This window comes from Pristiophorus japonicus, chromosome 2 (genome assembly GCF_044704955.1).
Source record: "Pristiophorus japonicus isolate sPriJap1 chromosome 2, sPriJap1.hap1, whole genome shotgun sequence".
Taxonomy (NCBI): Eukaryota; Metazoa; Chordata; class Chondrichthyes; family Pristiophoridae; genus Pristiophorus; species Pristiophorus japonicus.
Window position 1 is genome coordinate 278401871 of NC_091978.1, and position 15131 is coordinate 278417001.

Consider the following 15131-nt stretch of genomic DNA (forward strand, 5'->3'; position numbering starts at 1 on the left):
TTGAGTTAGAATAGTTCCATTTTAGAACAGATTTTTTCCCCCAAAAGGGGGCGTGTCCAGCCACTTACACCTGTTTTGCAAGTTTAGGCAGCCAAAACTTACTCCAAACTAACTTAGAATGGAGTAAGTGTAGATTTTTGTATGCTCAGAAAAACCTTGCCTACACTTATAAATAAGACGTAGGGAACGAGATTGGGGGGGGGGGGGGGGCGGGGAGAATGGGGGTTTACAAACATTAAACACTTCACTTTTACAAATAAAGAGCCATCATCAATAATAAATAAATCAATAAATCAAAATTTTTTAAAAAAATCAATAAATAAAAAATTACGTTTCAACCTCACTGACTGCAGCACTGGAAGCCCTCCAACAGCGTGCTGGGACGCCCCCTCCACCCCCCCAGTGTCTCTCTCTGCCTCTGTCAGTGTCTCTCTGACACTGATAGCGAGGGGGGGGGGATGGAGGGAGGGAGGGAGGAGAGGGGCTGAAGGGCGCTGAACAGGGGGGGGAAAAAGAGAGCGGGGCTGAACGGGCCCCCCGCTGCCAGGTTCCCACGAAGGACTTCGAGCGGGGCCTGCCCCCAGCGAGATACCGGGCGGGCGCCGCCGACGAGGTAAGATGAGTCAGGCCACTTGGCCTGGGATAGGGGTCGACGTCCCTTCGGCCAGGGATAGGGTTGTCACCCGGAGATAGGACGCGCTGGGAGGGCCAGGAGCCGCTGGCAGCTGCCGGCACTGTTTTTGGCGCAGGGCTGTAGCTCCACCCCCAGCAGCTCCTGCTGCGCCGCGCCGAGGTGGAAATGGGCCTACAGATATCGGAGAATCGCGAAGTATTCGGCATAATTTTTGTTCTACAAATTAGGCGGGCCTCGCCGATGTGTGCCGTTCTAGCAGGGGTCCGAAACTTGAGCCCTTAAAGTGGCTAACGAACACATGCATACCCCGTGCAAATAAGAGTACAGGTAAGAACGTCCCAAATCCATAATTCCAAAAACCAGAATTGTCCGAAAAACTGTCATTTTTGAGGCAGCCAAGATGGCAACATTGGGCGGTGAGGGATGAGGAAACCAGTAAAAAAAAACACAGCGCCGGGGGAGGGGGAGGGCACGCCACGGGCAGCGAGTGGCAGGGAGCAGAGGGAATCAGCGGGGAGCGGGGAGCGCAACAGAGCGGTCCGAAATCCGGCAAAACCCAAAAACCAGCATGGATTCGGTCCTGAGGTTGTCAGATTTGGGACTACTGATTTTCTTGTCCAAAATCTGGCAAAACCTAAAAACCGACATGGACTCAGTCCTGAGGTTGTCGGATTTCAGGCATTGTACCTGTATTGAGATCAGATGTCCAAGGATGGTGTCTATTACTCACTTCATTTACTAATCAAAAATGGAATTAGCCACATATGGCTAGTGGATAATGTAATGGACACCGTTGGAGCAATATGACGAAAGCCATTCCGGACACTATGAAATAAGTGTGTACAGTAATTTCTGAGATACTATAATGCAGAAAAAAATGCACTTCCCACAAGCTACTTTATTTTTTGTGATCCTTTATATGGAAAACTTTTATTAAAAAAATCTTGGTATAAATTTGTTTCCATATTAAGTGCAATTTCCTCAGTATAAAACATTTAGTCAGTCAATCAGAAAAAATAAAAAAATAAGATTTAAGTCACCTAAATAATCTTAAACGGATCTTACCCATTTCTATGCACACCTTTATTTTAAAAAACCCACTTAAAAACCTCATTCAAATATCCCCATAATACCCAGAGTCACTAGAGAGCTGAGAATTACAAATGCGGTTAGGGGAAGAATTCCAAATGTGCAGGTTCATGTAAGTGCCAAAAGGATCAAAACTGGATGTCTGCTCTTGAGTGCACGTTGATTCCAAATCTTCAGTAACTGATGCATGCGAGACGGAGCTATCAATTGTGAAGTAGCTTTGGTAAGGATCACATTGTGGGGTCCAAATGGATCCAAACAGTCCAGACATAGGGGACAGACTTCTGGTGCCTGAGAGGTAGGACTGGGGGAAAAAAAAGGAAAATGTTTTAATGCTCTCAACTATTCACAATTTAACTCAAAAGGACTGGAGTTGTTTCCCTTTAACAAAACAAAAATCAAAATCAACACTACTTCAGATTTTGTCTGGAGTAAATTAAATGTTCCTAGACTTGTAAAAATTTACTCATTTTGAAAGCGATTAGGAGCTCGATATTTAAACACAATGGCCTGGAATTTGAAGTCGGGATGACGACCACCTGGGGGTGTTCGCCATCATTCCGCCTTTGCAACTAACTGCAACTTCCGAATTTGGCGTACTCGCAGTCAGAAACCCTGAAGTTGCGGTCAGTCATCGACAGCTCCGAAACAGGCTGCACTGTGCCCCACCGCCCCGAGCCAGCAATCTGTGTAATCAGCCAAAATTAGGGAAAGTAACGAAAACTTCAGCTCTTCCACAGTAAGTACGCTGTTAAATTCCCCGCTAAAAGTTAGACCCAAAGGGATTAGGTGGAACTGGGGTTCTGATAACATTTGTTTAGCAGTAATAATGCTCAGGGCCTGAAAAACTAATTTCAATTTTGTGCACTGTGCAATAAAAATTAAAATTAAGAAACTTTTCAAAAAATGTTTTACATGTTTTTTTTAAAGTTTATCCATCTTTATTTCAGGTTTGTCTTTTCCCCATGTGAGAGCTTCAATCTTTGCTTTGTTCTCACTAACATGTTTCAAAAGTTAGAATTTTAAGAACTTTTTCACTTCCTTGTTCGCTGGGAGAATTCTGCCCTAGGCAGCCCGTTGACATCACAGCAGCTCACACAAGGGAATCCCCGTTCAATTCAAATCAACGGAAGTTAAGGTCGGAAAACCCGAAGTTCTCGACAGGATCGTATGATCCTTGTACGAAGTGTACTTCGGGGCCAGCAGCGAACGCCTTCACTTTACTGCTGACGGCAAATTCCAGGCCATTATCTGACACTTACATTTTAATCGTTGTTTTATCCGCACATTATAGATTAATAAAATTGTCATTGATTACAGAACTTCTGCTCGAATACTTCCCCAATTTTATATATTTACACATTTCTTTTACGTTTTAGAAAATCTTAGTTCCTTCCAATTGCCCTGCAAATAATATTTCACTGTGTACAACTGAAGTTAAACTGCATGTACTGTGAAACTGTACATCAAAATTGTCCCCAGTTGCATAATATTCACATACTTCATGATTGCGATACTAATTTTAGTACATGATTCAACACAACAGCGACCTTCAAATTACAAGCTTAACAGCGAGACAACTTACGGGAGGAGTGCTGACATAATTAGAAGGTTTCCAGCTAGAGGGAACCTCCAGAGTGGTCCAAGTGACAGCGTAGCCCGGATCAGTAAATGCTGCATTTTGTTCTTCAGTACAAGTAAAGGGGTGATGTAAATTGAGGTTGCCTATAATGAAGAAATTTCAAAAACACATTTTGGCTATTAATCTTTGAAGGGACAAAGCAAATAGTTTACGGTTTTCTAAAGTAATAAAACAAATTAAGCTAATTTCAGGAGCTAATTAAGCTGATTTTGTATCCATCCTAAGTTGCCGATACAAACAAGTCACGTTTTGATTTTAGATGTACCTACCAAATGGGACAACTGTACTAGAAACAGTCCTTTCCCAACAGTCATACCCATAAAATTCAATTATCAAACCAGCAAATAAGAAATACAGGCAATACTTGCATTTATATAGCACCTTTAACGTAGCAAAACGTCATGAGGTGCTTAACAAGAGTGTTATCAATAACATTTTTTGACACCGAGCCACAGAAGGAGATATGACATGACAAAAAGCTTGGTCAGAGAGATAGGTTTTAGGGAGCATCTTAAAAGGAGGAGCGAGAGAGAGAGAGAGAGAGAGAGAGAGAGAGAGGGGGGGGGGGGGGGGGGGGGGGGAAAGAGGTTTAGGGAGGGAATGCCAGAGCTTAGGGCCAAGCACAAATAAGTTATCAGCTGCCTGGGCTTTTAGGGCCACTTTTCCAGAGGTTTTCCATGTAGCCCGAGGGCTGCAGAATGGACACTCCTGCATTAGGACATTACCATCAAGATCAACTTTTGCACATCATACAAATAAAAAAGTGCAAGCAATGTCTTTGAATTCTTAAAATACAAATTGAAACAGCAAAACACATCTCATACTCGAATAGCTTAGTTTGTTTGAATCTTATGGGCCTGTGCATATGAAACCTCAACATCTGCAAAGTACTGAGCACCTATTTTCTATTGATGCTGAATCAGCTGTAGTGCTGGTGGTGCACTTAGAAACACAGAAATTTACAGCGCAGAAGGAGGCCATTTCGGCCCATCGTGTCCACGCCAGCCGACAAAGAGCCACATGGCCCTTGGTCTGCAGCCCTAAAGGTTACATATAAACCTATGAACAATGACAGAAAGGCAAAGAGCACCCAGCCCAACCAGTCCGCCTCACACAACTGCGACACCCCTTATACTGAAACATTCTCCATTCCACCCCAACCGGAGCCATGTGATCCCCTGGGAGAGTCAAAAACCAGATTAAAAACCCAGGCCAATTTAGGGAGAAAAAAATCCGGGAAAATTCCTCTCCGACCCATCCAGCCGATCGAAACTAGTCCAGATCACCCTGGCTGTATTCTATTCCCTGCAGTACTTACCATTATATCTGCGCCGTCCAACAAAAGGTCATCCAGTCTAATCCCACTTACCAGCTCTAGGTCCATAACCCTGCGAGTTACTGCACTTTAAGTGCCCATCCAACCATCTTTTAAAAGTGGTGAGGGTTTCTGCATCCACCACTCTTCCAGACGAGTTCCAGATCCCCACAACCCTCTGCGTAAAGAAGCCCCCCTCCCCCCCAAATCCCCTCTAAACCTTCCACCAACCACCTTAAAACTATGGCCCCTCGTAATAGACCCCTCCAGCAATGGAAAAAGACCCTTACCATCCACTATGTCCAGGCCCCTCAATATTTTGTACATCTTAATGAGGTCTCCTCTCAACCTCCTCTGTTCCAATGAGAATAAACCCAGCCTATCCAATCTGTCCTCATAACTAAGATTCTTCATTCTGGGCAACATCCTAGTAAATCTCCTCTGCACCCTCTCTAGTGCAATGACGATCTTCCTATAATACGGCGACCAGAACTGCACGCAGTACTCCAGCTGTGGCCGAACCAAAGTATTAAACAATTTAAGCATAACCTCCCTGCTCTTATATTCTATGCCCCGGCCAATAAAGACAAGCATTCCATATGCCTTCTTAACCACCTGGCCTGTTACTTTCAGGGATCTGTGGACAAGCACTCCAAGGTCCCTTTGTTCATCTACACTATTAAGTGGCCTACCGCTTAATGTGTATACCTTTTCCTTATTAGCCCTCCCAAAGTGCATTACCTCACACTTCTCTGAATTAAATTGCATTTTCCACTGCTCTGCCCACCGGACCAGTAGATTGATATCCTCCTGCAGCCCATGACTTTCCTCTTCATTATCAGCCACACAGCCAATTTTAGTGTTGTCTGCAAACTTCTTAATCATATTCCCTATATTCAAATCTAAGTCGTTGATATATACCACAAAAAGCAAGGGACCCAGTACTGAGCTCTACGGAACCCCACTGGAAACATCCTTCCAGTCACAAAAATATCCATCAATCATTACCCTTTGCTTCCTACCTCCAAGCCAATTTTGGATCCAACTCGCCACTTTGCCCTGTATCCCATGGGCTTTAACATTCATGACCAGTCTACCATGTGGGACCTTATCAAAAGCCTTGCTAAAGTCCATATATATTACATCGTACGCACTACCGTCATCGATCCTCTTGGTTATCTCCCCAAAAAATTCAATCAAGTTAGTCAAACACAATCTCCCCTTAAATCCGTGCTGACTGTCCCCAATTAATCCTTGCCTTTCCAAATGCAGATTTATCCTGTCTTTCAGGATTTTTTCCAATAATGTTCCCATCACTGAGGTTAGGCTGACAGGCCTGTAATTACTTGGCCTATCCCTTTTTCCCTACATTAGCAGTCCTCCAATCCTCCGGCATCATGCCCAGATCCAAAGAGGACTGGAAAATGATGGTCAAGGCCTCTGCTATTTCATTTTTTACTTTGCTCAACAGCCTGGGATGCATTTCATCCGGGCCTGGGGACTTATCTACTTTCAAAGCTGCTAAACCCCTTAATTCTTCCCCTCTATTTATTTCATCCAGAATATTACACTCCTCCTCGATAGCAGTATCTGCATTACGCCTTTCCTTTGTGAAAACAGATGCAAAGTATTCGTTAAAAACCCTACCAACATCTTCCGCCTCCACACAAAGATTACCCTCATGGTCTAATAGGCCCTACCTTTTCTTTAGTTACCCTCTTACTCTTAATATATTTATAGAACATTTTAGGGTTTTCCTTAATTTTACTGGCCAAGAATTTCTCGTGCTCTCTCTTAGCATTCTTAATATCCTTTTTAATTTTGCCTCTGAACTTTCTAACTTCCTCCAAAGATTCTATAGTATTTAACCGTTGGTATATGACATAAGCGTACCTTTTGTCCTTAATCCTCCCCTGTAGGTCCCTAGACGTCCCAGGGGCTCTAGAATTATTTTTCCCAGCCTTTTTCTTTAAGAGCACATGTTTGGCCGGAGCCTTCCGGATCTCCTCCTTGAATGCCTCCCACTGTTCCGACACTGATTTACCTACAAGTAGTGGTTTCCAGTCCACTATGGCCAAATCACTCCTTAACTTAGCAAAATTAGCTTTTCCCTAATTCAGAACTTTTATTCCAGGCCTATTCTTGTCCTTATCCATAACCAACTTGAATCTGGCTGAATTATGGTCACTGGCATCCAAGTGTTCTCCCACCAACACCCACTCAACTTGCCCAGCTTCATTCCGCAAAACTAAATCCAAGAAAGCCCCCTCTCGTGTTGGGCTTGCTACATACTGACTAAAAAAGTTCTCTTGAATGCATTTCAAGAATCCCGCAACTTCTATACCCTTTACACTAAATTTCTCCCAATCAACATTTGGATAGTTAAAGTCCCCTAATACTACCCTATGGTTTTGGAATTCACAGCAATTGGTCAACATATTTGCTCCTCTATCTCCCTCCCACTGTTTGGGGGTCTATAATACACGCCCAGCAGTGTGATCACCTCTTTTTTATTTTTCAATTCGACCCATATGGCCTCATTTGATGATCCCTCTATCATCCCTCCTCACTGCTGTAATAGTTTCTTTAATCCGTACTGCAACCCCCCCCCCCCCCCCCCCGCCCTTTTTACCCCCCTCTCTATCTTGTCTAAAAATCCTGTAGCCAGGAATATTGATCTGCCAAACCTGCCCCTCTTTCAGCCATATTTCTGTAATGGCTACAATGTCATACTCCGAAGTGGCTACCTGTGCTCTTAGCTCAACCGCCTTATTTGCTATACTCCTTGCATTAAAGTATAGAAACATAGGGCCAGACTTTCCACTGGGTGGCTAAGGCCCCCAAAAATCGGCCTTGTTCCAGCGATGTGGGACGTTTCAGCCTTGCTGATCGCTGGCACAAGGCCCATGTTTTTTTTTGCGATTTTCCACTCGGTCTTACCCCGGCGATGTCAAATGGGCGGTGATTTTTCGGCAATCTCACAATCGCTCATCGAAAACAGAAGTTAAAAAAAAAAGCTTTCCTAGCAACGCTATTCTGCGCATGTGTTGGATTTTTTTTTGTGGTCGAGTTTCGTTGCCGCATTTTGAGGGGTCAGGGGTCATCACACATGCTCAGAAGCACAGGGAGGGTCAGAGAGAGCGCGAGAGAAGGAAGGAAGGAAGGAAGGGAGGAAGAGAAGATTTGTTGGGCTGGTTGCAGTGTTGCTAGTATTTGTAGTGAAAAATAATTAATCTTATATTACTTTGTAGTGAACTGAATGGAATTGAACTGAAAATAATTATAATTATTTCTGATATTCAAATATTGTAATATATACTTACAATTTAAAATGGAGGGTGATAGCGAGAGGAAAAGGGCTAAACCCTTTAGCGAGGAGGCCGAGGCCCTCGTGAATATTGTCCGTGGCAGGTGGGACGACTTGACACGGGGTGGACATGGGAAACTTCCAACCAGTGCGTACCGCAAAATATGGGCGGAGATTGCTGATGTTGTTACATGGACATCGAATGAAATAAGGACACCTGACCAGTGCAGGGAAAGGTGGAACAGCTTTTTGGCAGCAGCCAGAGTAAGTTGCAGGTTATATTTTAAATGTTACATATGTAATATTTTAATGATGCATGCAAATTTTAATTGGAATCTTGAATGTCATTTCTTTATATTAATTAAATTATGAATTAATTTATGCATCCTAACACTAAGTTGAATTTTATATGATGAAATATTGTTCATATGCAATGCAAATTTCTAATCAAACATTTAAAGGTCATTCTTAAATGTTTATTACCAAGTCCATTAGCTTATGCCATGCCATCTTATCATTTACAGAAGATATCTATCAATCGCACAGAGCAGAGGACGAGTGGTGGCTCTGCTCAAGTACAGCCGCTCTCAGAGTATGAGGAGCTTACGGTCGCCTTAGTGGGAACCGACAGCCATTCGGTCACAACCTGTGGTGTGGCCAAACCCACCCTCGAGTCTCGTGAGTAATGGGAACTGTGCAATGTGTCAAATATTATTAAAGACATCTTAAAAATCTTAGTTACGCATGTAATGTCCTGCAATTATAATGCAGTATGATATATACTTTTGATGTACAAATGATGTCATGGCAGCGCTGTTGAACCCTTGTGCATATGGGGCATTGAAAAGGATTGTTGTGTTATGGGTTATTGAAAAATATTGATATGTATGGTTACAATTAATGAGCACCGTTAATGTCCTAAGTTGTTTAGAAATGTCATGTGTCTTTTTAAGGTCAACCTGAAAAGGTTGTGTCAGTGGAGCCATCCACTCCTCCTGCACCATCAATTACCTCAGAGAAGGAAGAGGAGCAACAAGAGGCGAGAGATAGTGTGGAGCAAGAGCAAGAGGAGGAAATTGTGCGTGTGTGTGTGGGGGGACCTGCGGCCATTTCTATTGAGATGGATGAGGCACCAGGACCAAGCGGTGTGCAGGTGACGACGCCAAGGCGCGAAATTTTACAAATGCCGACCCCACGGAGGTCGGGACAGCGGGGTGAGCAATCGCCTACCTCAGAGAGGCAGACGGAGTGCTTGATATCCCTGTGCAGGGACTCGGTCACGATCTTATCCAGGGGCTTGCAGGTTTCTCCACGAACTGGAGCCAGTTTCCAACAACCTGGAGCAAGTCCAGCACGAACTTCCCCAATTGGTCTTCCGTGCAAGCCCAGATAGCACGGGAGACGTTGGAGGCGATATGTGAGCAGATCGCCGCAACCAATGCCCTTTGGCATGCGTTGCTGGCTGGACACGGCGCTGCACCCAGAGGTGTCGTGTCGGCTCGCAGAGACATATCGAGCACACAAGCGAGTACGGAGGACATAGTTCCTCCTAACTCGGAAGTGGAGCCTCAGGCTTCTACTTCCACTCCTTCACCTCCACCACGGCAGGAAGTCTTGCCGTCCCACACTAACAACGCGTTCGTGTCGGTCTGCGTAGACCAAAACGGGCGGGTGGGGTAAGAACACTGGGTGGTAAAGGACCTGGAGGGAAACGTGGCTGCAGGTAGGGAGAGGCAAGTATTTTTATTGTTAAATTGTGTTTTGTTGTTTAAAAAATGTATTTGTTCATGGTTGTTTGGGGTTTGGGGGAAGGGTGGCAGGGGTAGGGAGGGTGCTATTAACTAATTTTTTTTTTAAATTCATTCGTTCGTTGTGTTAATAAAAAAAATTCTTTAATTCAACAATTGTTGTGCCTTCTCAGTTACATTAAGGATAACATTTTCATATAACATTTACAGTTGTTCGTCCTTATTTGTTCAGTTTTTTAAAAAATTATAACCGTACTTTACTTAAACTAAGCATTAATGCCGATGCCAGTGCAGGCAAGACAAAAATGAAACCCCACGCAAATAAAACTTTTGATTAACCCTAACTGTAAATGAACATTTGAATATCCATAATAATAGTTCATGCAAAGCGTTCATTAATGAGTTGCTGACACAACAGCTTAGCAGCCGTGTAACTGCCACTGGTTACTGGTCTTCGGGAGGGGGTGGTGGTACCGGTGCTAGATCGCCAGGCTGATGCGCTCCCCTAGGTCCTCGCCTGCCTGTTCCTCCTCTTCATCTTCGCTGGCTGCCTCTTCTGTTTCATCTCCTTCTGGAGGTGGACCTGCAGCCTGATCTGGCATTATTTGTCCTCTCTTTATAGCTAGGTTATGCAGCATGCAACACACCACAATAAACTCAGGGTGGTACTGTAGGCTGCCTCCAGAATGATCCAGGCATCTGAAGCGTGTCGCTATGTGACTTGCATTATAATGCTTCTCTGCTTCAGTGACGGGATTACGCAGAGAGGTCATGAGCCAACTGGCAAGGCCATACCCTTTATCCCCCAGCATCCAACCGTGACCTTCTGGCTGATTGACAAACAGGTCAGGGATAGCATTTTCACGGAGGATGTGCGCATCATGAATGCTGCCAGGAAATGTAGCATTTACTGTCATGATTATTTGGTTGTGGTCGACAACAAGCTGCACATTTAGGGAGTGGAACTCCTTTCTGTTACGAAACACCTCCACGTTCTTTAAGGGTGCTTTCAGGGCAATGTACATGCAGTCTATTGCTCCCTGTACCCTGGGGAAGTGTGATATCCTGTAGAAACCCAAAGCGCTCTCGGTCTGTGCCTCCCTGGTCATTGGGAAGCTTATGAAGTCCATCCTGCGAGCGGAAGGGGCTTCAGTCACCTGTCGAATGCAGCAGTGTGTAGCGTGCTGAGAGATATGACAGATGTCGCCAGCTGAAGCCTAAAAAGATCCTGATGCGTAGAAGGCTAGGACAGCAGTAAACTTTACCTCAACGGACAGTATAGTTCTGATGATGCTGGAAGGCTGCAGATCACCCTTGACGAGTTGGCATATCTCATCGATGACCACCTTCCGGAATAGCAGCCTCCGAAGACAAGCGTTTTCAGACAAGTTCAGGTAAGGTTGCTTTTCCAAGTACCTTTTTGTTGGCTGTACGGTCGCCTCCTCTGTCATCGTCTCTGTCTACGCATGACTCTGCCACCTCTTCGATTGATCCTTTCAGTAACCAGCGTGTGAGCAGTTACAAGTAATGGCAGGGAAAGCATAGGCCCCATATCACTATCAATAATTACTTTCACTAAATTAAACGAATCTCTTTACGCTGGAAACCAGTCACTTTTCAAAAAAAATGCCTATACAATACCCAATATATATTATATATACCCGGATTTGAATTATCTTTAAATAACTGTCCAAATAACAACTATTTAACAACTCCTTTTCTATTGCCTACATCCTTCCTCCGATCTTCAAAATGGAGTCCGTAGTGCCCATTTCCTTCTGTTAAGCCCAGTAAAAGCAACTATTTCTCAGCGATCTTTTGGGCCTTGCATCAGCCCAGCGAAGTGCATGCTAGGTGCCGAAACTTGGGATGGGCCTTGTGTGGGCGATCATTTCGGCAGAGTGAGCCGAAAGTTGGGCACCTGTTTGTTCAGCGATGTTTTGGGCCTAGTTTCCACTTTTTCCTCAAAATGGGCGATCGGTCAGTTTTGGGCGATAGATGGGCCTTAGATGCTCGATGTGAAGTGGAAAGTCTAGCCCATAGAAACATAGAAAACAGGTGCAGGAACAGGCCATTCGGCCCTTCGAACCTGCAACACCATTCAATATGATCATAAAACTTCAGTACCCAACTCCTGCCTTCTCTCCATTCCCCCTGATCCCTTTAGCCATAAGGGCCACATCTAACTCCCATTTGAATATATCCAACGAACTGGACTCAACAACTTTCTGTGGTAGAGAATTACACAGGTTCACAATTCTCTGGGTGAAGAAGTTTCTCTTCATCTCAGTCCTATATGGCTTACCCCTTATCCTTAGACTGTGACCCTTGGTTCTGGACTTCCCCAACATCAGGAACATTCTTCCTGCATCCAACCTGTCCAATCCCATCAGAATTTTATATGCTTCTATGAGATCCTCTCTCATTCTTCTAAATTCCAGTGAATATAAGCCTAGCCGATCCAGTCTTTTATAGGTCAGTCCTGCCATCCCGGGAATCAGTCTGGTGAACCTTTGCTGCATTCCCTCAATAACAAGAATGTCCTTCCTCAGATTAGGAGACCAAAACTGCACACAATACTCAAGGTGTGGTCTCACCAAGGCCCTGTACAACTGCAGCAAGACCTCCCTTCTCCTATACTCTCATCCTCTTGCTATGAAGGCCAACATGCCATTTGCTTTCTTAACTGCCTGCTGTACCTGCATGCCTACTTTCAATGACTGATGTACCATGACACCCAGGTCTCATTGCACCTCCCCTTTTACTTATCTGTCACCATTCTGATAATAATCTGCCTTCCTGTTTTTGCCACCAAAGTGGATAACCTCACACTTATCCACATTGTACTGTATCTGCCATGCATTTGCCCACTCACCTAACCTGCCCAAGTCACCCTGCAGCCTCTTAGCAACCTTGGCGTAAAAATAAAAAAGGGAAGGTGGCTCAACCGTGGCTATCAAGGGAAATCAGAGATAGTATTAAAGCCAAGGAAGTGGCATACAAATTGGCCAGAAATAGCAGCGAACACGGGGACTGGGAGAAATTTAGAACTCAGCAGAGGAGGACGAAAGTTTGATTAGGGCAGAGAAAATGGAGTACGAGAGGAAGCTTGCAGGGAACATTAAGACGGACTGCAAAAGCTTCTATAGATATGTAAAGAGAAAAAGGTTAGTAAAGACAAACGTAGGTCCCCTGCAGTCAGAATCAGGGGAAGTCATAATGGGAACAAAAAAATGGCAGACCAATTAAACAAGTACTTTGGTTCGGTATTCACTAAGGAGGACACAAACAACCTTCCGGATATATAAGGGGTCAGAGGGTCTAATAAGGAGGAGGAACTGAGGGAAATCCTTTAGTCGGGAAATTGTGTTGGGGAAATTGATGGGATTGAAGGCCAATAAATCCCCAGGGCCTGATGGACTGCATCCCAAAGTACTTAAGGAGGTGGCCTTGGAAATAGCGGATGCATTAAGAGTCATTTTCCAACATTCCATAGACTCTGGATCAGTTCCTATGGAGTGGAGGGTAGCTAATGTAACCCCACTTTTTAAAAAAAGGAGGGAGAGAAAAAACAGGGAATTATAGACCGGTCAGCCTGACATCGGTAGTGGGTAAAATGATGGAATCAATTATTAAGGATGTCATAGCAGCGCATTTGGAAAGAGGTGACATGATAGGTCCAAGTCAGCATGGATTTGTGAAAGGGAAATCATGCTTGACAAATCTTCTGGAATTTTTTGAGGATGTTTCCAGTAGAGTGGACAAGGGGGAACCAGTTGATGTGGTGTATTTGGACTTTCAGAAGGCTTTCAACAAGGTCCCACACAAGAGATTAATGTGCAAAGTCAAAGCACATGGGATTGGGGGTAGTGTGCTGACGTGGATTGAGAACTGGTTGGCAGACAGGAAACAAAGAGTAGGAATAAATGGGTACTTTTCAGAATGGCACGCAGTGACTAGTGGGGTACCGCAAGGTTCTGTGCTGGGGCCCCAGCTGTTTACATTGTACATTAATGATTTAGACGAGGGGATTAAATGCAGTATCTCCAAATTTGTGGATGACACTAAGTTGGCAGTGTGAGCTACGAGGAGGATGCTATCAGGCTGCAGAGTGACTTGAATAGGTTAGGTGAGTGGGCAAATGCATGGCAGATGAAGTATAATGTGGATAAATATGAGGTTATCCATTTTGGTGGTAAAAACAGAGAGACAGATTATCTGAATGGTGACAGATTAGTAAAAGGGGAGGTGCAAAGAGACCCGGGTGTCATGGTACATCAGTCATTGAAGGTTGGCATGCAGGTACAGCAGGCGGTAAAGAAAGCAAATGGCATGTTGGCCTTCATAGCGAGAGGATTTGAGTACAGGGGCAGGGAGGTCTTACTACAGGTTGTACAGGGCCTTGGTGAGGCCACACCTGGAGTATTGTGTACAGTTTTGGTCTCCTAACTGGAGGAAGGACATTCTTGCTATTGAGGGAGTGCAGCGAAGGTTCACCAGCCTGATTTCCGGGATGGTGGGACTGACATATCAAGAAAGACTGGATCAACTGGGCTTGTATTCACTGGAGTTCAGAAGAATGAGCAGGGATCTCAGAAACATTTAAAATTCTGACGGGTCTAGACAGGTTAGATGCAGGAAGAATGTTCCCAATGTTGGGGAAGTCCAGAACCAGGGGTCACAGTCTAAGGATAAGGGGTAAGCCATTTAGGACCAAGATGAGGAGAAATGTCTTCACCCAGAGAGTGGTGAACCTGTGGAATTCTCTACCACAGAAAGTTGTTGAAGCCAATTCATTAAATATATTCAAAAAGGAGTTAGATGTAGTCCTTAATACTAGGGGGATCAAGGGGTATGGTGAGAAAGCAGGAATGGGGTACTGAAGTTGCATGTTCAGCCATGAACTCATTGAATGGCGGTGCAGGCTCGAAGAGCCGAATGGCCTACTCCTGCACCTATTTTCTATGTTCTCTCAGTTCACACTGCCACCCAGCTTAGTGTCATCTGCAAACTTGGAGATATTACATTCAATTCCTTCGTCTAAATCATTTATATTGTAAATAGCTGGGGTCCCAGCACTGAGCCCTGCGGCACACCACTAGTCACTGCCTGCCATTCTGAAAAGGACCCGTTTATCCTGACTCTGCTTCCTGTCTGCCAACCAGTTCTCGATCCATGTCAGTACATTACCCCCAATCCCACGTGCCTTAATTTTGCACACTAATTTCTTGTGCGGGACCTTGTCAAAAGCCTTTTAAAAGTCCAAATACATCACATCCACTGGTTCTCCCTTATCCACTCTACTAGTTTCATCCTCAAAAAATTCTAGAAGATTTGTCAAGCATGATTTCCCTTTCATAAATCCACGCTGACTTGGACTGATCCTGTCACTGCTT

At 44.5% G+C, this 15131-nt stretch overlaps 1 protein-coding gene across 2 annotated transcripts in view; it reads right to left on the reverse strand.

The window, feature by feature from the left end:
- Window positions 1-1538: 1538 nt before the first annotated feature.
- tmem131l (transmembrane 131 like) overlaps window positions 1539-15131 on the reverse strand; it is a 221938-nt gene continuing 208345 nt past the window's right edge. Inside the window, exons 34-35 of one of the 2 annotated variants that reach the window (XM_070871423.1) lie at window positions 3309-3448; window positions 1539-2027 (exon numbers count right to left, since the gene is read on the reverse strand). In XM_070871423.1, coding sequence (XP_070727524.1) covers window positions 1749-2027; window positions 3309-3448 — 419 coding nt within the window. In that variant the 3' untranslated portion in view covers window positions 1539-1748. Of the gene's footprint in view, window positions 2028-3308; window positions 3449-15131 lie in introns of those variants that run through there. The other variant, XM_070871424.1, reaches the window with a different exon arrangement.